At 37.6% G+C, this 21,976-nt stretch overlaps 3 protein-coding genes across 6 annotated transcripts; 1 reads left to right on the top strand and 2 right to left on the bottom strand.

The window, feature by feature from the left end:
• Window positions 1-2,534: 2,534 nt before the first annotated feature.
• LOC131800341 (uncharacterized) lies at window positions 2,535-6,356 on the bottom strand. 3 transcript variants are annotated; one of them, XR_009342720.1, is made up of 3 exons: window positions 5,733-6,356; window positions 4,483-5,524; window positions 2,535-2,962 (listed from the first exon to the last, which is right to left on the bottom strand). XR_009342720.1 is itself a non-coding variant. In XM_059125152.1 (2 exons), exons 1-2 carry the CDS (start codon window positions 5,787-5,789, stop codon window positions 4,700-4,702), a joined length of 882 nt encoding a protein of 293 aa, XP_058981135.1. In that variant the 5' UTR covers window positions 5,790-6,356; the 3' UTR covers window positions 2,535-4,699. The 3 variants fall into 3 exon arrangements, 1 of the variants encoding a protein (XP_058981135.1); XR_009342721.1 differs by having other exon boundaries at window positions 2,535-2,577; XM_059125152.1 differs by having other exon boundaries at window positions 2,535-5,524.
• Window positions 6,357-11,037: 4,681 nt separating this feature from the next.
• Window positions 11,038-14,697, top strand: LOC101897099 (T-complex protein 1 subunit epsilon). Its single transcript, XM_005181095.4, has 4 exons — window positions 11,038-11,292; window positions 12,704-13,685; window positions 13,750-13,904; window positions 13,974-14,697. Exons 1-4 carry the CDS (start codon window positions 11,185-11,187, stop codon window positions 14,358-14,360), a joined length of 1,632 nt encoding a protein of 543 aa, XP_005181152.1. The 5' UTR covers window positions 11,038-11,184; the 3' UTR covers window positions 14,361-14,697.
• Window positions 14,698-14,862: 165 nt separating this feature from the next.
• On the bottom strand, window positions 14,863-19,880 carry LOC131803671 (uncharacterized). Of its 2 annotated transcripts, XR_009342714.1 has the most exons (3): window positions 18,540-19,880; window positions 18,269-18,480; window positions 14,863-15,013 (listed from the first exon to the last, which is right to left on the bottom strand). XR_009342714.1 is itself a non-coding variant. In XM_059125146.1 (2 exons), the coding sequence occupies exons 1-2, from the start codon at window positions 18,774-18,776 to the stop codon at window positions 15,009-15,011; spliced, it is 513 nt and encodes a 170-aa protein (XP_058981129.1). In that variant the 5' UTR covers window positions 18,777-19,880; the 3' UTR covers window positions 14,863-15,008. The 2 variants fall into 2 exon arrangements, 1 of the variants encoding a protein (XP_058981129.1); XM_059125146.1 differs by having other exon boundaries at window positions 18,269-19,880.
• Window positions 19,881-21,976: the final 2,096 nt, after the last annotated feature.

The following is a 21,976-nucleotide window of genomic DNA, read 5'->3' as shown; positions in this document are numbered from 1 at the left end:
TTAACAAGGCAAAACTTAAAAAACATAAGTTATATTTTTATATCAGGGCTTCTAAAAGATTTGCTATGAGTGAAAGATCACAATTCGATGGTAGAATTCTCTGTTTAGATATCTGGACTCATGAAATGATGCATTCACCATTGAAGCACCAATCTTCTTTTACATGACCTTGAAGCTTGAAATTTGAAAATAACTATCTCATTCCCACTGATCGTAAGGAAGATGGAGGGTGGCGGATTTCGTTTAATTCTCGCCATAGCCGAATGGCTACAGAGGGTATATATTAATTGATACGGCCAAAATGTGCCTCTTCGAATTAACGGGTTTAAACTAATCATAGTTTCGTACATTTGGAGTCCCACTAGATAGTGGTGACCGTCCGTACGTTGGTTTGTCTGGCTGGCTGGTGCGCACCATAACTCCCGAAGATAGTATCTGATTTGGTTCGAACTTGCTACATCGTAATATTATCAAACTTAGATCGAGTACAGAGATGGTCAATATCAGTCCACTCCTTCTGGTACCTCCCCAACATTTTTACAGTAAATATTTTATCTCATAGAACAAGAAAGAATCATCATTGTGCAAACTTTGAAAATCCTAATATTTTTCTCAGTGCTATGTCAGGTACGAAAATGTACAAATTGACAAACTCCTTCAATTACCACCCCCACGAAAGATCAAATTTTAGAAAAATTATAACTGTTATAAAATGTGAAATATGAGTCCGATTGTCTTCAAATTTCGTACATCTCAATATTTTCACCAACACAAATTTAAAGTATAAAGAACCGACAGAACATACCACACCTTCTACATCCTCCACGAAATATCGAAATATTTCTCTCAAGAGAGAGAAATGAATAAGAAATTTATCGGCTCATTCCTGATTAAAAATCATTTTCTTTTTAACCGAGGGCAAATTGAAAATAAAAGTTTGACTTTCTTCAAAGATGTAGGATAATACAGGATACAAGCTCATCGATAACTGTAATGTACTCCCAGCCGAAATATGTGCTACACTAAATGTTTTGAAACGTTGTCCGGCTCACTCAACTCAAGTCATTACCAATAAAATCCATGATGGTTAAGACTACAAATCTCTCTTGAAAAACACTGGCTACTGCCGCATTGGAGGCATAGACAGCTGCGTTCATTTGAATCACAATCTCTTTTATGCATAGATACTACGGCCCTGGGGCTGGATTCTTGTACTATGAAAATATGAAAAATATTTCCTTTATAAAATTGTTCATTTGACATTTCATTTCACATTTTCGTGGAACAAGAATTAAGGCCCTGCTCAAATTTTCTAAATGGCTAAGTAATTATGGAATAACTTTGGGCTATTGGGAGTTTAAACTTCAACATTTTCTGCATATTACTGCACCATCTCTATGCCATTCCCTTCTACTATCATTCTGAAAAACGTGAACTACAGCAGCTGCGTATCAAAAACCTAACATACAGACATGTCAAAAATTCCGAATACAATGTATTCAATTACGTAATTTAAAATCGATCGTTTTTGTTTTAGTTTTTTCAGATTTCAATCGAGTTGGTAAATTACGAAAATCACATTATGTAAATATGAAAATGAAAGAAATAAAACAATTAAAAACATTATGTTTAAAGAACTTTTTTTGTGTGGAAGAAAGTTAATTTTTATGTCGGGTGTATCATTGCTTCTATAATTGAGAATACTGAGAAAATACATCGGAGGAATTTATGAGATGCTTCGGACCACAAATAAACGTTGTTGCATTCCGAAAATAATTAATTCCACTTTCGACCGGAATTCGTTTCTGTGACATGTCTGAATAACATGTCTGATATCCTATTAATTTATTTATTCTATTTAATTTTAAAATTGAGGCTAATTTATGTAAACGATTTTCAGTCCAGACCACGACAGCTTAGCTTAAATTATAAATAATACCAAATTGTATTTTAATTATTTAGAGATAATTTTTATTTTCTTTTTGTCGTTTTTTCTTTCATTTTTTTGTTTTTATTTTTTTATTTAGTTATTACATGATACAATACATTCAAAATTTATTTGGAACTTTTTAAAAAAAGAACTAAAATATAAAATATGCATACATGTATGTATATAGAAAATTCTTTTTAAGGAACGTCCGTCCATACGTCCAAAAAAGAAAAAAAAGTTTTATAAACTAAGAGAAGGAGAAAGTCCATGATATCGCACAATAAAATGGAATACTATATATTATATCTTTCTTTCGATTATGTATGTAGGTTGGTATGTTTTTTTTTCGTATATATAAAGAGAACAGAATTTCGTTTGATTTCGTTTTAAACTAAAACCAGAAAGTAATAATAATAATTTAATATACAGATATAACACTAAAGAAGGACAACATTGTTGTTTTGTTTGTTAATAACGTATAAATTCATCTGTTTAGTGAGTTGGAGTTGTAGGTTTTGAATTGATTTTGGTTTCCATTGTATTTGGGTTGCATCTGTACTTAAAAATTAATATCAAATGGGGAAAAATGTACACTCTCACAAAATTTAAAGTTTAAATTATTTTAATGGAACATAAAAATCATCTATCTGGAATACATACAGAAAAAATCAGGAGTTAAATCAATTTTAAAAATATACAATTAATCATAATCACAATATAGAATTTGCCACCCTAAATACCCCTGGGGATTTTTGTATTTTTCTTTCATAGGGTGTCAAAATTAGAGATTAATAGTAATTTGTGTTATCTTATAGAATGAAGAAGAATTGTCAAAGGAAGCATTAGTTTTTTTGTTGTTTGGTTTGTTTTGTAATGAGGAAAAGGTACTAACAATTCGATTTCAGTTTTGTTTTTAAATTATTTGTTTATGTTTGTTTGTAGTCTGAGGTTTTGTTTGTGTTTATTGTTTTCTGTTTTGTGATTTTTGTGGTAATTTCTATCGCTTTATATTTTTGATTTCTTATCAACAAACTAAAAGAAAAAACACAAAATCTTAATTCATTATTCAAGAAATTGTTATATTAATTAAAAAAAAAAACTATTATAGTATTTGAAATTAAAAAAAAAAACACAAAACTAAAAATAATAATTAATTTTAAATTATACAGAAATTCATTCTTCATCACATTGAGACCCTTTTTCATTTTTGTTTTTCTTTTTTTTAAGTTACATTTACTTATTTTTTTTTTTAATTTTTATTGTTTTGTTTACGTTTTTTATTTTATTGTTTAGGGCTGGTATTGCATTTTTATACATTATTTTGTCTATAACTAATTTTATAACTGTTGGGATCAGTCACATTATTCGAACTTTATAAAATGTGTAAAAAATGTAAATACACATAAAGAGCAAAAAATTTATACTTCAATGAAGTAATACAATTGATCAAATTTTTAGTATTTATTTATGGTGAGAATTAATATAAAACAATTCTACAGAAATATTTTGAAAGACTTGTTGTAAAGTTCCAAAATGTATTACATAGAAATATTTTTAGCTTTACAGAAAACTTCAAATATATCCAAGTGGATTCGTAACAGATGTAAACAAATATGAGGAAAAGCTATTACTATTAATTCGCTACAAAATCTATCAAAGTTTATTTTTGTCAATTTAAGCAATTTATAATTTCTTATCTAGAAAATAATTAACTTGATAATTTCTTATCAGTTTGTGATTGACAAGGTTACGCTGAAATAAGGGTTTGACAAAAAGTTATCGCAGAAGTATCACAAGCCTTAGCTGTGGTCTTGAATGGATAGTTTCGTTTGTAGCCGATTTAAATTTACCGGGGAGATAACTTTAATTTCTTGTTACCTATGAAAAGAACGGGAGCGAACTATTAATGGCACTCCTACAGACTTTAAAAAGTATTTTATAAAGACCTCTATAAAAAAATGTGCACGGGTACTAGACTTCATAAATATATTGAGTACCCACAACTATATAGACTATATGAAATCTAAAGAAGCTCTTAAAGAGATTTTCTTAATACAGAAAACAATCAAGATTAATTGGAAACCTTCTATATTTCACAAAATGAAAGATCTTCTATCCATAAGAAACCCAATAAGGTTTTCTATTTAAATAAGACTCATATCATCTCATATCTTCTTTCTACTTGTTACAGATCTTACAGTTGCACCTGCCAGAAGTTCGGATCGGGCCTAAAGAAAGTCATTAAATTAGCTTTCAGCCATAGAAGACCCAAAGAGGTATTCTATTTAAAAAACATCACAATGATGATTTTATATATTCATAAACCATCTGCAAAAACATGCATATCATTGTTCGAAAAACTTCCATAGATCTCTTATTTAGCATTATTCACATTGTAGAACACTGCTTCACTAAAAATATTTTAGATCAAAAAAAAATATATATCACTACTTCCCCAACAGTTATACACTCTTCAAAAATTTTAATCCCTGTGGTGATTACAATATCATTATTACACGTTCGGACATTATCAAATTATTTTAAGTACTAACCTTAACAGAAAGACAAAAACAGTTCCAACTCAGTCGTACTACAGGATTGCATATCACCAGCCCTTAAACATAAATACCACACATTCAGACATTCATTCGCTCTCCACATTTACAGAGCAGAGAATTGCAAACAATTCTCCCTCCCTTTAGATTACCCCCGGTTTAATTGCTGTTTGGTGGGCAATAACTGTAGGCAGCTCTAAATTTGTTTTGAAATTTAAGTTTCATTGAATGTCATTGCCTCATCGAATATATCCACCATGGCTTCCATACGTTCCTGATGTTCGAAGCGGGCAAAGCGCCGTTGCCGCTTTCGTTGCAACAGCTTTCCTGATGGTTTGATGCGCCCCAGTCTATGAAAACGTGTATCCTCTTCTTCGGTATCGTATTCGGGCGCCGATACCGAATCTTCTTCATCGGTCTCCCAAAACTCCTTTAGGTTACGGTGTATTTTGAATATCTTTGTTGTACCCAAAGGTTTGCGTATGGTCCGTGACATGGACGCCACACCACGTTCCGGTTGCAATTTCATTTTGGACGATGCAGAGGCCGACGAACTACCATTGGAGGCTGTTATTGAGACAACATTAAATAGTTCTGCTAATTCAGCATCAGTACGTTGCTGCTCTTTTAGTTTCTTTTTGTACTTGGGTGCATAGTCGAGAATGTATAGAAGACTGTCGATGCGTTGATCTGGTTCATCAACCGGACCATTAACAATCGACGATGACGATAGCAGGCTAGTGTTGGTGGGTGTTGAAGAAGTTGGTGTAGAGGGCGGGGCAGGTGGTAGATTTCCAGCTGAGCCATTGCAGTACACAGAACCTCCAACACCGTTTTGGCAACCATTAGCGGCAGAACCACCTCCCCCACCGCCGTGCGACACTGTGTAACGTCGACGAGGTCGCCGCCGCTTCACCAGCGTCCATGAGTATCTTGAATGCGGATCATTGCTTAGCTCCAATTCCAGTTCTGTGTGGGAGGGTGGCGTTGAACACAATTCCACATCGAATTCTTCATCCGATTTGGCCATTTCGATTGTCTGTTTTTGTTTTTTAATTCCATTTCGGTTCCCATTTGAAGTGTAGCAAAATGATGACCCGGCCAAAGCACAAACAAAAATACACAAAAGAGAATTACAAAAAAGAATTATACACACATCTCTTCCACACACAGTTCCAAGTCTACTACTATAATAAATATAACGGTCTCCCAGCACAACAATGTCACATTAATGAGGAAAAAATTACCTGAAAAAGGTACTCAGCCTCGGAATATTTCTGATCCGTCAATCTGTATTCCGACATCCTTAGAACATTCAAGTGATTACGACGTTCCAGCAAGTGAAAAACCCGACTAGACGTTGATGATGATGAGAATGTTGTGATGTTCAAATCCAAAGAAGAAGGCAAAAATATTCTGTGTCTGTTTTTACCGACCGTCAGTCCCGAGAAAAATAAACAAACTCACTCCTCTCTATTTTTTGTGTATTTTCTTTTGCTCCACGTTCGTCGGCTGGCTCTGTTATTGTATTATTATACTCTTCTTCTTTTCGGTTATTGTTGCTGCTTTTGTGTTTTGTTGTTGTTATTGCTTTATGGTGTGTTGATTCAACTTGCCGTCGTAAATGAATGTTCCTAAATGTTCGTAGAAAGAAACACCACGCGATACGAAGACAAATGCCCGTGAATTGATATGAAAGTATATTTCTTGAGTTTCTTCTGATGTTGTAGCTATTACTGCCCAATAATAACTTTGGAACGTTAATTATTTTTGGCAAAAATTTATTTATTTCCCCTTATTTTTTCCTGATTTTGCGAATAAAATAAATACAAATAGGGAAACGTAAGTCGACTATCGGTTAAATGACTACTTTCATCTAGAAAGAAAAACAATGAGCATCGATTGCTGCGATCGATCAACTGAAGGATTGATTGTATGAAAGATAGATATACATCTGGTAACTCTTTGTCCAGCAACTTCTTTCTCTGAGTGTAATAGCATGTTTCCATTGGAAACCGAACAACGTTGTTCGCTCTCAGAATAAGGTACACGAATTAACCCGTTCATACGGCACGATTCGTAATTCATAGTAAAATAATTCCTTTTTTTCAAAATTTTGTTTGTTGATATTAATGGGAATTTATACTAAAATACATTAAATTCTCACTAATATGGATAGAAAAAATGATTATTTTTCTCCCAAAGATTTATTAAAACATTAATTTTATTATTTTCATTCACGTTTCCAAGTTTTTTTGTGATGTTGACATTTTGAACATATTTTTGTATTTTTCTATTTTTAAATTCTGCTGGAGAGACACTTGTCAAACATTTTTTCTGCCGATACAAACATTTTGAAAATATTGCCTCTTTTGTTTCCTGTTTTCTGTGGCAATTTCAACTCGTGGACAAAATGCGTACCTCGGATGAGAGAGAAAACACAATTTACTTTCGTTTGAATGTACATACGCTATTCTACATTGTAGTTTTCATTCATAAATTTCAGTCTTCCCAAAATTTTTCAACATTTCATTAAATTTTTCTATTTTCAATTTTTAAATGTCATAATTAATTTTTTCGATAAATGCTCTCATTTGTTAGGGATGGGACATATTTTTTCGTTGTTCTGAGAGTGATTTGATTTGAACAATGTACAAATATGAGTGTTCGCTCAGAAAATTTTGTGTGAAGAATTAAGTAGTTTTTTCATAGTTAAGGGTCAAACAACGAATAGAGAGCGAATCACGTGCAGTGGAAACGCCACATAATGCTAGGAACACAATTGGAGCGAACGACGAATTTTTTCGCGGCGTATGTTCGTCGTCAAAAATAAAACACATATGTGTATATGGAAGTGCACACAATCACGGCACCGGCGAAAATTTCGTCGGTCGCCGCGAACTCAATTAGCTTTATTTCTATTTCATACGCCGGCGACCGGCGAACAAAACAGTACAAGGTGGCCATACTTGTACGAATTTTATGTGTTTTAGTAAATAAAGTTACTTTTTACTTTAAAATTTGTTATGGTCACTCTACTATCTGTTACTCGTATAAAAAAAACATAATTAATTTGTTTATTTATTTGTGTACTTGCGCCTGAGTGAAGATGGATATCAGTGAATTTATAATAGAGAAGATGGACATAAGTGAAATTATAATAGAGAACGTAAAGAATTATGTGTTCTTGTATAATTCATTGTAGTCAACAAATGAGCAAAAAGTAAACAACTTCATCAGCTGTTTTATAATTTCGTCGGTATTGTGTTCCATACGACGAATTTTCGCGGCTCATTTTGTCGCCGCGTAGGGCGAAATTCGTCGTTCGCTCCAATTGTGTTCCTAGCATAAGGTTGTGCAAATTTATATAAGGCGAGTTTACTTGGGGCAAGTGTCTGTTTGTAAAGCAAATAAAAATGGAAGAATTTTTAGTACCGGAGTCTTATAGTGACAAACATATTTCTAAACATGCAATAATTGCTTTTGTTTATTAAATTATATTTCACAAAATTACTATATTGGGGAAAAGCCACAAAATATGAATGAAATTTTGGGTTTTCTCAACAAAATTGAAACCAAGATAGAGGGACAATGTTGTTTCATCCCAAAATAACATATTTTGTAGTCCGTTAACGTGGAAATTGTGCATTGAATATGAATATTCTGGAACAGACTACTTGTAAGCAAACTCTAAAATTTCATTTTTGTTTCGCGGGTTTTCCCCAATATAAGAATTTTGTTAAAAAAAAATTAAAAATTAACAAAACAAAACTGTTGCATATTTAAAAGTCTATTTGTCACTACAAGACTCCAGCACAGAGTTGCATTCTTCGAATTTATTGCAAGTTGATCAACCTTTCTTATTGAGCCATGCATGGTAACTTCTGCCAATTTTGAATATGTATTTATTGTTTTGAAATATGAAAACACATGATAAAATTAATAAGGTAAAGTCATTTCAAATAAGCATTCCCATCTTTGTATTTTCTGCAATTTACCTTGTCAAATTTCACTTCAGGTTTCCATATGACATTACCTTCTTGAATCTACCATGTGAAAACAAAATATTTTCAAAACCAATGATTGGAAGACACGTACATTGCGGCTGATGCATTAAAGCTATTAACCAGTTTAGCCATGAAATTGAAAATTGAACAGTTTGGATAATATTTTTGATAGAAAATCCAGGCATTTCATTCATTTTTCGCGCTATTTAACTCATGTTGAAAATGAGGAAAATTTGAAAATAATGAACACAACTTGTTGTATATTATCTTGAATGAGTCTGACAGGAAGCGAGCACAACCACACAACATGGTACAATGAAGGGAAGGTAGGTCAACTTTGAAAAAATTGCAAGTATAGAGTGACTTTTGGCTTGTAATGTCAGAAATAGTATCAAAACAATAACAAAATCAAACAACTTGTTGCATTTATTTTGAATAAATAATTGAAAACCGCGAAAATTGAATGAAAGGTCAACACTTCTTTTCAAAACGATGTTCTATATATCTCTAAAGGATTATTTCGCTTCCAATAATCTAGATTTTGTCGATGCATACGATGAAATAAACATTTTGAAAACATTCGAATTTGAATGTTTTCTGAACAATTTTTTTGTTATTGAAAAGAAAACACATACATAAACAAATAAAGATAACATATTAAGCCAAGAAAATGAAAAAAATTCAAATCATATGGTATCATAGCCCTACCTTGATATCATTGTACCATGGTTCTACCCTACTTTGAATTCATTGTACCATGAGTCGTATTCACTGCTGGAATCATCCAAAATTGAATACATTAGTTGCTCCATATTTTCTCTTTCTGTTTTTTGCATGAGAAATATTAGATTTTCCTTTAGTTTTTAAGTTGATCATTTTCATTATTTTTGTTGTGACGCGCGAACTTTGAAATGTGTCAATACTTTTTTCAACCTTGTTAGCCCTGCCAATTAAATATTAAATTTACAATAAGCACATTTCTGTTGGGCCAAATTCATGTAGCTAAAACAGGCAGAAATGTGCACCACTCAGGCCCTTTTTAAGCTATCGTCTTCAATACTAAATTTTTTAAATTTTGGCGTCCTTTTCAGTAAGTTTTCACCAGTCAGATTTTGACTGTTTACTTTTGGAATTTTGACATATTATCGCATTTCTGATAATTTTCCGTTCCCTTATTTTTTTAGCACACCTAAATGAGAATGAAATTTCGAACTGTTCCCTCTTCTGCTAGTTTTACTACTAAAAAAGTACTGGAACACAACTATTGTTTTGAAAATGAAAAAAAAAAATATTTTCGAAACCAATGATTGATAGACACGTACATTGCGGCTTGCACATTAAAGCTATTAACCAGTTTAGAAATTAAATTCAAATATTGAACAGTTTGGATCATTTCTTTGAGATAAAATCCGGGCGTTTCATTCATTTTTCGCACTATTTGACTCATTTAAAAATGAGGGAAAGTATGAAAAAAATGAAAACAACTTATTTCATAAAATTTTGAATAAGTTTGACAGAAAGCGGGCATAGCCTCAGGGCTGTATTTCTGTAGTTTTACAAAGCTGTTCTACCTCCATATTGTACCATGGTACCATGAAGAAAACAATTTTAAATTATTTCAAGTTCAATTGTAAAAAAAACTCGTATTAAGGTACATAAAAGGCTTTTCTGACTCGCTTAAATCATCGACTGGCTCCATTGTAAAAAAAACAAAGGAGTTGTAGATTGGCTTTGTTCGATTTTGGCCCTCGCTCCTTTTTTCTTATCCGAAGAAGCCATGTTATGATTTAAGTCATTCAAAAAAGCGTTTTATGTATTCTCACATTTACCATGGTAGAATGAAATTAGCTTTCCCAGCTATGCATTTTCTGTAATTTACCTTACCTTATTCTGTCAAAACATATACACATTTTTGTTTTGAATAAAAAATACAAAAATTTGAAATTATTTCAAATTCAGTTGCAAAATAAATGCATATTTTCGACATTAATGTGTTGCCCATTGCAAATTTTTGGGATAAAACAGTATTTTCCTATTATTTTAGATTCAAACAAGAATGGAATTTTGGGTCGCTCAAAATTCCATTCTTGTTTCACGGGTTTTCGCAATATAAGAATTTTGTTAAAAATGAAAAATAAACAAAACCAATTGTTGGATATTAAAGAGTCTGTTCCCAGCACAGAGTTGATTTTTTTAATTTCTTTAAAGATAAGCAACCTTTCTTATTGAGCCATGAACAAGCATTATGGTCCGAAATTGAATTAAGTCTACCTTTAAGGAAGAAGCCAGACGATGAATTAAGCCAGTCAAAAAAGCGTTTTATGTACACTTAACTTAATACTCTTGAACATATAGTCAATGACGTTAGCATCTCAAAACAAGGAGAGATAAAATGCTACACATTTTAATGTATGACGAGCTTCAATAACCTTTCGAGTACTTATATACAGTACCATTCTTTGCCGCACTTCCATGTTAATGGGGCAACTAAATATTAATTTTGATCTGGCAACATTGTAATGTCACGAGAATATTTTGACAATTCATCGCCGGGCTGGGTTTTTGTGTCTCGTACGGTCGTCGGTCGGTATCGAAAGGAATTTTTTGCAAAATACCTGAAGCCCAAGAAAAAAGTAGTGAAATAAATCCAGTGGAATCGGTATTTAATTAAGCAAAAAATCCTCTATTAACTATGAGTGCATTTCCGGGCACCGTTGCCTTTGATGAATATGGCAGACCTTTCATCATTTTAAGAGAACAAGATAAACAAAAGCGTATCACTGGAACAGATGCCATCAAAGTAAGATTTTTATTAGAACTTTGGAATTTTTCCTAAAAACTGTGTCGAAAGAATGGACTTGAAAGTGGAAAAGTGTATATTTCTAGTGTTGGAGATGATTTTAATAAACAGTTGTGCGTATTATTAAAAATTTGCCGGCTTTTTGGCTACCGGAATATTCCAGATGGTCCAAAAAGAAGTTAATTGGGATATGATTCATTATTGGAAATTGAAGAATGAAATCTTATTGAAACAAAATTATGAAAAATATGTGATCAAAGAAAAAATATTTTTGAATATTATCTGTATTTTGTGAAAAATTAAACATTTGTGTTTGGAATTTCATTTATGTTTTCCATGACTGAGTAATTGTTACCCCCACTCAACATTTGTGCATTTATTAAAAATGTTTGAGGTTAAAGACGCCAAGCGGCAATGACTCAGACACAGTGAGCCACCATCTGATTCTGATGTCAGCCTTGCAGCGTTCAAAACTAAATCATACAAAACATATGGTGTTGAAAACATGAAAATTCTTATTAAAATGTAGTTCAATATGCCTTTACGTAGGTGTCTGTGCAATGGTACATATAAAATGTTAATACGAATTTATCCGAAACGTTAAGCAGTCAATGTGATGCAGTTAGTTACAAAAAGTATTCAAACCCCCAACTTCAAGAAAAAGGAATTTTCAAAAGAACAAAGGAGCACTCCATAGAATTCGATTAACTAGTTTTAAATACAGTAATCCATTCATAGAAGGCCTGTAAAAACCTAAAAATTGCATTTTAAAGTAATAGTTTTTATTCAAAATGAAATATTTTTAATTGAGAGTAGTGTACTTTAAGTTTGTGTAAAGGCGGTGACCTATATTAGGCTTTGTTATAAAAATTAAATTGAATAATTTATAAGTCCTATCTAGAAGTTTCTATCCATTGAGGTCTTGTTGAGTCTTGTGAACGAAAAAATAAAAAAAGTCGATTCATCTAACTCCATTTTAGTGTCCTTTATGTTCCTTCTGTCCCCGGGAGACATATGTCGTCTTTCTATATCTAAATTTTTTTCTCTAACAGACATGTAGAATGCCTTGCATCCTTGAAACGCATGTAAAAGGTTTCATTTTCAAAAATATCTCCGAAAGGTCTATTGCTTATAGATGATACTTGCATACCTAAAAACATGTAAAAGGTTTCCTATCCAAAAATTAAAACCGAAAGGTCTATAATTTATAAATGGAACTTGCATCTTCAAAATATGTTTTATCTATTCTTTTTCAGCATAAAGCATTCTAGTGTCAAAGTCAAATTCTAACATCAACATAGATTCAAATACAAACTTCGCTTAAATGTAATTAATTTCTCAAGTTTATGACATCGCGCCATTTAGTCGAGCTGACACTCTCAATTTAATATTTATTTTTCTTCTTTTAAAGAGTCACATTTTGGCCGCCCGCCAAATTGCCTCCACCCTCAAGACTTCTTTGGGTCCCAAGGGCTTGGACAAGATTATGGTGAGTCCCGATGGTGATGTTACTGTTACCAATGATGGTGCCACCATTATGAAATTGATGGATGTCGACCATGAAATTGGTAAATTAATGGTACAATTGTCACAATCCCAAGATGATGAAATTGGTGATGGCACCACTGGTGTTGTTGTTTTGGCTGGTGCTCTTTTGGAGCAAGCTGAGGGCCTAATTGATCGTGGCATCCACCCCATACGTATTGCTGACGGTTTTGAATTGGCTGCCCAGTGTGCTGTCAAACAATTGGAATCCATTGCCGAACCATTCCCCATTGATCCCAATAACAAGGAACCCCTTATTCAAATCGCCATGACCACTTTAGGCTCAAAGATTGTCAACAAATGTCATCGTCAAATGGCTGAAATGGCTGTTGACGCTGTTTTGAATGTGGCCGATATTGAAAAGAAAGATGTCAACTTTGAATTGATTAAGATTGAGACAAAAGTTGGTGGCCGCATGGAAGATTCTATGTTAGTTAAGGGTGTCGTTGTCGACAAGACCATGAGTCATGCACAAATGCCCAAGACATTGAGAGATGTAAAATTGGCCATTTTGACCTGCCCATTTGAACCCCCAAAGCCCAAGACAAAGCATAAGTTGGATGTTACCTCCGCCGAAGATTATCGTGCCTTGCGTGAATACGAACAAGAGAAATTCATTGATATGGTGAAGAAAGTCAAGGAAGCTGGTGCCACCTTGGCCATTTGCCAATGGGGCTTTGATGATGAGGCAAATCACTTGCTGTTGCAACATGAACTGCCAGCAGTACGTTGGGTTGGTGGTCCTGAAATTGAATTGATCGCCATTGCCACTGGTGGCCGTATTGTGCCACGTTTTGAAGAATTGACACCCGAGAAATTGGGCACAGCTGGTCTCGTCAGAGAAGTTTGTAAGTACATTTTAAAATGATGCACAAAAATACGTTACTATTAATGAAATTGAATTTACTTTAGCCTTTGGTACTTCCAAGGACAAGATGCTGGTCATCGAAGAATGCAAGAACTCAAAGGCTGTTACCATTTTCTTGCGTGGTGGTAACCAAATGATTACGGCCGAGGCTAAGCGTTCCATTCACGATGCTTTGTGCATTGTGCGTTCTTTAGTAAAGGTAAGTGGAAATTTGAATTGCTCTTCGAATCCGGAAAATAAAACAATAATAATTATATTTTCTTTAAAGGACTCCCGCATTGTTTATGGTGGTGGTGCCGCTGAAATTAGCTGTTCATTGGCTGTTGCCAAGGAGGCCGATCAATTATCCACCTTGGAACAGTATGCCTTCCGTTCATTTGCTGTTGCCTTGGAAAGTATTCCCTTGGCTTTGGCTGAAAACAGTGGTCTTCATCCCATCGAAACCCTTTCAGAATTGAAAGCCCGCCAGGTTGGTGAAAAATGTCCAAGTCTGGGCGTTGACTGCATGTTGAGCGGTGATTCCAACATGAAAAATCACAATGTTGTTGAATCTTTGAATTCCAAGAAACAGCAAATCCTTCTGGCCACACAATTGGTTAAGATGATTTTGAAGATTGATGATGTACGCTCAAAGAATCAGGGTGAAATGTATTAAATGTTTCATGAACCAAATCATCAAAAGCCTGAGAAATACATCATTTCAACAACAAAATTCATGTCGTCGTTACTTTTATATATATTAACCCAATTAATATCGGTTATGTTTCTCGCCACCACACTACCTTCTCTTCTTTATGCATTTTCACACAACCCAAACCATCTCGTATTCTCATTAAGTTCTGCGTATTAATTTGTTTGTTTTTCCTTTTACTGTTGGAAAGGCGGATCAATGGAATGTTTGAAAAAACAAAAAACCAAGATCAAATAAAAACTGCTTACAAAAATATAATTTTTCGTATATTTATATATTACAAAAAAAAGAAAAACAACAGCGCCTAATTTTAACTACATAATAAAAAATAAAAAAAACACAATTATAATTTTTGGCGTGTTTTCTATCAGATATTGACGGAAGGAGCTAACTGTGCTTGTTTAAACAGGGAATAAATATGTGGGACTCAAGAAAGACTAGAAATTCTACTTAAGCATCCTGAGTGAGACGGATAAGATTGACAGGCTTTGTCATCTACAGATCCATTCTTATACCGCGCCTGAGCTTAGGTTAGGTTAGGTTAAAGGATGTGTGGTTGCGTAAAAACAACAACCACTCCACTCGGAGACCTATTGGCCCATTGTGATCATCCTAGTCTAGAAAGAAGTGGAAGTGAGATAAGAAAGATAGTTAGTGTAGAATATAGGATTTAGAAGAATTAGAGAAGCTAGTGGGTTTGCGTCCACGGTGTAATCAACGTGTCGTCCTTAGCCATTTTAGTCTTCTGGCTAATTGAAGAATGACTGCTGGTTCTGTTTCGGAGAGGTATGACAGGTCAGGCAGTAAGTGCTTACCCAGAAGCCTATGTCTTACTCCGATGAGGGTAGGACAATGACAGAGTAAGTGTTCCACCGTTTCTGTTTCTTCCTCGTCCTGACATAGCCTGCAGTATTCAGTGTCGTCACCCCCCCATTTTGAAGTCATGGCCTTTATGTTGCAATGACCTGTAATTAGGCCCACCACAAGCTTCAAGTCCAACTTCGTCATGGACAAGAGTGACCGTGATCTCCGTTCGGAGTTCACCGGCCAAATCTTTTTGGAGATGTTGCATCCCCTTCCAGATAGCCAGTTCTGTTGAAATCTTCCAAGATAGTGTTTATGCAAAACTTGAAAGAAGTGGCATAAAGGTGGCTTCACTGAGCTCTCGATCTCTAGATCTACTGACTCAGATCCGCGTCTGGCCAATTCATCAGCAGATTCATTGCCAGATATGTTGCAGTGCCCAGGGACCCAACAGAGCTTGACAGCTGACTTAAACTTTTCCAGGGCATTCTTGCACTCCAGAACAGTCATAGACTTGATTGTGAAAGAATTTAGAGCTTTTAGGGCCGCTTGACTATCGACATATATAGTCACCGGTCCATCCCGTTCGTTAATTCTATTATTCAACAGTTCTATGGCCATTCTGACAGCAAAAATTTCTGCCTGAAAAACGCTGCAATCGCTGTTTAGCCTGAAGGATCTTCGGATACTTAGGCTTTCACAGTAGACTCCAGCACCCGTTCCACTTTCCATCTTTGAACCATCAGTATAGACCGCTATACCGTCGAAAGGTGGAGTGCCACGGGACCAGATATCCCTGTTTGGTATACGGATGTCAAGTAGATCAAAGCTGAGCCTAGGGAGTATATAGTCACTAGCTATAGCCTGATTACTTACGTTTTCCACATACTTAAGAATGACAGAGTGCCCGAAGGGTTGACTCCGCCATTGTCCCAATTCGTTGAGTCGCAGGGCACACCTAGCAGCTAGTTCCTCTACAAATAAGCCTAAAGGCTTTAAGTTGAGTAGGGTGTCTAGAGCGGATTGTGGCGTGCTCCTGACCGCTCCTGTAATTAGTAGCGATGCGACTCTTTGTACTTTGTCAATATTCTTGCTGAAGGTGGTTTTCCGTAGGGAATGCCACCACACAAGTCCGCCATAGGTTAGGATTGGTCGGACGACTGACTCATATATCCATCGGATAATATGGGGTTTAAGCCCCCAACTCTTTCCTATGGAGTTCTTGCAGGAATAAAGTGCAATTAAGCCCTTTTTCGCTCGCTCCTCGATATTCCTTTTCCAGCTTAACTTCTGGTCTAGAATGGTACCGAGATATTTTGCTTCCGAAGAAAGGCTTAAAGTTACACCATCCAGCATTGGGAGAGAGAGGACGGGTATTTTCCGCCTCCTTGTAAAAAGTACGAGCTCAGTTTTAGATGGGTTCACGCCTAAACCATTGCAGCGCGCCCATCTGGAGAGTTTAACCAGAGCTCCCTGCATAAGATCTGTAATAGTTTGCGGAAATCTCCCAGCAATCAGCAGGACCACATCGTCGGCGTAAGCCACGACCTTTGTTCCGCTGTGTTCCAGATCAAGTAGAATGTTATTTATCACCAGAAGCCAAAGCAGTGGTGACAAAACGCCTCCTTGTGGAGTACCCCTAGTGACCGTTTTCCTAACAGAACACTCCCCGATGCTAGAGTTGATGATTCTGCTGCTGAGCATAACATCAATCCAGTCGACGAGAAGTGGTGGCACACTAAGTCTTTCGAGAGAACTGTGAATTGCCTCTAATGTAACATTATTGAAGGCCCCCTCGATATCGAGGAAGGCCGCCAACGTGAAACATGAGCTGTTCAGGTTCTTCTCTATATAACCCACGACGTCGTGCTGCGCTGACTCAACAGATTTGCCTTTCATATAGGCGTGCTGAGCAGTGCTTAAAGAGGTCAGGGGTATTAGAGATCTGATCTCTATGTCTATTAATCTCTCTAGCGTTTTCAATAGAAACGACGAGAGACTAATAGGCCTGTAGTCTTTTGGAAGAACATGACTTGGCTTCCCAGCTTTGGGAATGTAAGTGACTGTAACTTCCCTCCACAGTAGTGGGATGTGAGAAAGACGCAAACAAGCCTTAAATATCACCTCCAGGACTTGTATTATCTCCGCCGACGCATGCTGTAGCATGGCGGGGATAATGCCATCTGGACCCGGTGACTTAAAAGGTTTGAATGAGTTAATGGCCCACAAAATCTTGGGGGTGTTAACAATACTATTAGTCAGATTCACATCTTCCGTCCCACTATGCTGACTAGACCGTGTTGCCAATCGGTCAAATACCGCATCAGAGCAGTTCGGAAAGTGAGTACTGGCTAATAGATTGAGAGTCTCTAAACCTGAGTCAGTCCAGCTACCATCAGCCCGCTTTATACTTCCAATGGATTTTGGGTCCTTTGAAAGTACTCTACGGAATCTGGAGGCTGCGTTGACATCATCTATGGACTCGGTGAAACACACCCAAGACCGTCTCTTGGCCTTCTTGATCTCACTGTTGTACTTATTGAAGGCTAGTTTATAAGCTTCCCAGTCCGTACCCAGTTTTGTCTTGTTGGCCTTATTGTATAATCGTCTGCTAGTCTTCCTGAGTTGAGCTAGGTCTTTCGACCACCAGACAGGCTGGTGCCTTTTACCCGGGAAGGTTAGCGGACAGGCTCTTTCATAGCTGCCGATCAGGATCTTTGTTAACAACTTGACGGAGTCGTCCACATCCGATGCCGAGGCCACTGGAAAATCACCAGTGGACTTAAGCATCCGTGCGGTATGCTCCGCAAATTGATTCCATCGAGCCCTTCTCGGGTTCCTATGCGGTTTTTGATTCAATCCCTCTACCGAAATTTGGAATGTTATTTTCCGGTGATCCGAGAAGGAACACTCAGTCGAAACTTTCCAGTTCAGTATAAGTGATTCATCCATGTTAGTGAGAGTGAGATCTATGACCTCCTCTCTATTCTTAATACAAAAAGTCGCCTCCTTTCCCCGGTTACAGATTTTGAGATTATGAGATAAGATAAAATCAAAAATGTACTCACCTCTGGCATTGGTGTTACTACTGCCCCATTGAGAGTGGTGAGCGTTTGCATCACATCCAATGATGAGTCCGCCTTTTCCACCCAGTACTGAGACCAGCTCCTCTACCACTTGGCCTGGTGGTTCGGGGTGCTCGAAGGGAAGGTACAGGGAGACGAGGAATAGTGTTTTGCCCGTCCTAGTCTCCAGTCTGACCGCCGTGGCGTCTCCTCCGCTGAAATTGTTAAGGAAGATTAAGTTTAAGTTTTTCTTTGCGACGATACACGTTCTAACCTTTTCCCCATTGGAGGTGGCATAGGTGATGTACCGCTCACTCCCTAGCCCAGTTACCTTATTCTTAAAAATATAAGGTTCCTGGACCAGGGCTATGTCAACTTCAAGCTTGGAGAGGGATAGGAGAAGCTCAGCCCCAGCTGCCTTGCAGTGATGCAGGTTAATCTGCACAATGCTAAGCAGCTGTGGCTTCGTTTCTCCTACTGCGACGACGGCGTTAGACGGAACCGAATCCATCCTGTGCCGAAGTGCAACTTCCCTCCCCGAGCCTGAAGGTATTCCTGGCCAACAGTATCAACAGAGACCTTTATGACCAGGCCCCCTCCCTCCGTACTTGAGCCAACTAAGCGCCAGCCGTCCGTGCAGAGATTGGGATTCTGCTTCCCCAATATTATCAGCACGCGTGCCGGGTCCACAGAGGGCGGCGGCACCCATGCTGTTAAAATCCTCCTGCAGGGGATATCCTTCAGGGATACAGCAGCAAGTGCACTTCCATCCCAAAGTTCCTGAAGGCCTGCTACTGCGGTCACGAGGAAGTTCTTTGACTCCTCATTTTCGCAGCAGATGACCTTCACTCCCTTGTAGACGGTTGCACTGCCAAACTGTAACTTGGAAGGATCCTCCCCCAGGAAAACCTGTTCCCTCAGACGGTCCTCAATGAGAAGCCACCGACTTTCACTGATTTTGCCTTCCGGCTCAGCTCGGTCGATGACCGCTACACGGAGATTGTCCGGGTACAGGGTTTGGGAGTGTTTTCTCTTTCTTGATGGCTGGCTTGAAGGTTGTGGGTTGGTGGTAGCAGGCTTCGCATTAGCAGACCTAGGGTCCACTAAGGCTGCTTGCACCGGCCTTGCCACTACCTCCCTACCAGCTACAGTTGCTGGCGTAGAAGCCGCAGTTGGCGGAGGAGGAGGTTTGCCCGTTAACGGTTTCTTTGCCTCGGGATGTGGTTCCTCCGTTGACCGTCCTCTCTTCATCGTTACCCGAGAAGAGGATTTGGCCTCCTTTGGTTCCACTGGGGCAGAATTTCCGTTAGGGGCGTCCTTCCTTTTGTTCCTCCGTTTTCCTGAGTTAGAAGTGGTGGGGGCTACACTTGATTCCGTTGGTGGTGCAACAGCCGAAGCTGTCTTTCCACCGCCGGGAGAGATGTTGCCCTTCACCCCAGCCCCACTAGTTGGCTTATCCTCAGACGGATTTACCTTGTTAGTGGGGGCTGTAAAGAGAGAGGCAAGGTCCTTTTCGAGTGTACATTTAGGCACTTCCGGATGGTTCTTCTCGAACTTCCTTATTGCCTTCATGTTCACCCTAATCAGGGCTTTTTCCCTCTCTGTAATTTGTAAGGGTTCGCGACCGATGAAGCTCTTACAGTACCTCACCGACCTTTTGTAACCCTTCCTTATTTTTACCTCCTTCGATCCGGAGGCATCGCGGTTGGTTGGAACTTCAGTGTCCCTTTCCACGACGCCATCCTCGATCCGGAGGTTGGTCGCATCGGTAGATACCGATGTAACCCCTTCCACAGGAGTTGACCCCCCCATGGCAGCAGATTGAGTGCTCTCTATAGTTTTTGTAGCTGTCTCACCCCTCAAAGATGAGGGTATGACGGTGACGTCAAGTTCCTCATCGGAGAGGGGTGAGTCATTCCCAAAACCGGAGGGCACACTCTCTTGGCTGAGTCTTAGAGTGGTCTTCTCTAGAAGGGCGGACAGCTGTTCACTCTGTCGCTGTATGCTTTCACATACTACGTCTCTGTACGTTTCCAGAGTCACGTCCCCGCCCGAAGTTAAAATCTTGTCCATGGCCATGTCCTGGGTCGACACCTCCGAAGAGGTGGTTGATTGGTTGTCGGTTAGTGTTTGTGTTTTTGTTGTTGCTTTTTGTTTAATTATTTTCTCCATAGGTTATCGGGACATTGGAGGTGACGAGGTCCGCCATGACATAGCCTCCATATCATGGTAAGGACTTGGCAACTAAGCCTGTTACTCGTCGAGGCGCCCAGGTATCGACGAGGCAACCGTTCTAATACAGTCGGTACCCTGACTGCAAACCTTGGAATACTGATGGGCACGGTTTACGTAACACCCCAGCATTAGGGGGTCCGTTACGGTGGACCAGGCCGTTGACTGGATAGTTTAGGGGCGCCAGTGCCGCCTCGTCGAGACCAGGGATCACGGGCACTCGGGTATTTAGTCCGAGACTCTCCCCCTAGAAACCGCTGAGCTGTCCGCGACTGCTTATTTGATTCGCAGCTGCCCGATATATCTACCGGGCGTCCCACTATCCGCAACCCGTGGACGCGTCCGGTAGCACTCAGCTATGCTTCCGCGAACGGCGGATCATGTTTCTCGCCACCACACTACCTTCTCTTCTTTATGCATTTTCACACAACCCAAACCATCTCGTATTCTCATTAAGTTCTGCGTATTAATTTGTTTGTTTTTCCTTTTACTGTTGGAAAGGCGGATCAATGGAATGTTTGAAAAAACAAAAAACCAAGATCAAATAAAAACTGCTTACAAAAATATAATTTTTCGTATATTTATATATTACAAAAAAAAGAAAAACAACAGCGCCTAATTTTAACTACATAATAAAAAATAAAAAAAACACAATTATAATTTTTGGCGTGTTTTCTATCAGATATTGACGGAAGGAGCTAACTGTGCTTGTTTAAACAGGGAATAAATATGTGGGACTCAAGAAAGACTAGAAATTCTACTTAAGCATCCTGAGTGAGACGGATAAGATTGACAGGCTTTGTCATCTACAGATCCATTCTTATACCGCGCCTGAGCTTAGATTTGAAACTTAAATGACTACCGTTGCTGCTACTTAATGGAAGGAAAATTTGTCTAATAAAGTAAACAGTTTTGAAGTCAAATGTCGAAATGATTTTCCCGCTTCTAATAACAGACCATAGTAGAACAAACAAGTAAAAAAGCAGTAAGTTCGGCCGGGCCGAACTTTGAATGCCCTCCACCATTTGAAACTAATTAGAAATTTTTCAAAAAAATAAATTCCATTAAAAATTAAGTTAAAATCTTTAAAATACCTAATATCGGAAGGTGCCGATATATGGGGGATATACGATATTGTGGATCTATATAGACAAATCTATAACTGGAGGTAAGGTACTCATAAAAAACTCCTTGTGCAGAATTTCAGATAAAAAAAAAAATTCCGTTGAAAAATGTGGCTAAAATCATCAAAATACTGAATATCGGGGGGTGCATTATATGGGGGCTATACGATATCGTGGACCAATATAGATAATTCTCTTTCAGGGGGTAAAGTACTCATAAGGAATTCCTTGTGTGGAATTTCAGACAATTCCCTTAAAAATGTGGCTAAAATCATCAAAATACCGAATATCGGGGGGTACCGTTATATGAGGGCTATACGATATCGTGGACCGATATAACCCATCTTCGAACTTT

Source organism: Musca domestica, unplaced genomic scaffold, assembly GCF_030504385.1.
Source record: "Musca domestica strain aabys unplaced genomic scaffold, Musca_domestica.polishedcontigs.V.1.1 10, whole genome shotgun sequence".
Classification (NCBI taxonomy): Eukaryota; Metazoa; Arthropoda; class Insecta; order Diptera; family Muscidae; genus Musca; species Musca domestica.
The sequence above is the reverse complement of the archived record's forward strand: the minus strand, read 5'-3'. Positions and strand labels throughout refer to the sequence as shown.

Excerpts from the sequence above, each read along its gene's own strand:
- LOC131800341 (XM_059125152.1), bottom strand. The coding sequence starts at position 5,789 with ATGTCGGAATACAGATTGACGGATCAGAAATATTCCGAGGCTGAGTAC. Across the intron at positions 5,525-5,732 it reads AGGCTGAGTACCTTTTTCAG|ACAATCGAAATGGCCAAATC; the intron begins GTAATTTTTTCC and ends AAACAAAAACAG.
- LOC101897099 (XM_005181095.4), top strand. The coding sequence starts at position 11,185 with ATGAGTGCATTTCCGGGCACCGTTGCCTTTGATGAATATGGCAGACCT. Across the intron at positions 11,293-12,703 it reads CTGGAACAGATGCCATCAAA|AGTCACATTTTGGCCGCCCG; the intron begins GTAAGATTTTTA and ends CTTCTTTTAAAG. Across the intron at positions 13,905-13,973 it reads TTGTGCGTTCTTTAGTAAAG|GACTCCCGCATTGTTTATGG; the intron begins GTAAGTGGAAAT and ends TTTTCTTTAAAG.
- LOC131803671 (XM_059125146.1), bottom strand. The coding sequence starts at position 18,776 with ATGGATTCGGTTCCGTCTAACGCCGTCGTCGCAGTAGGAGAAACGAAG.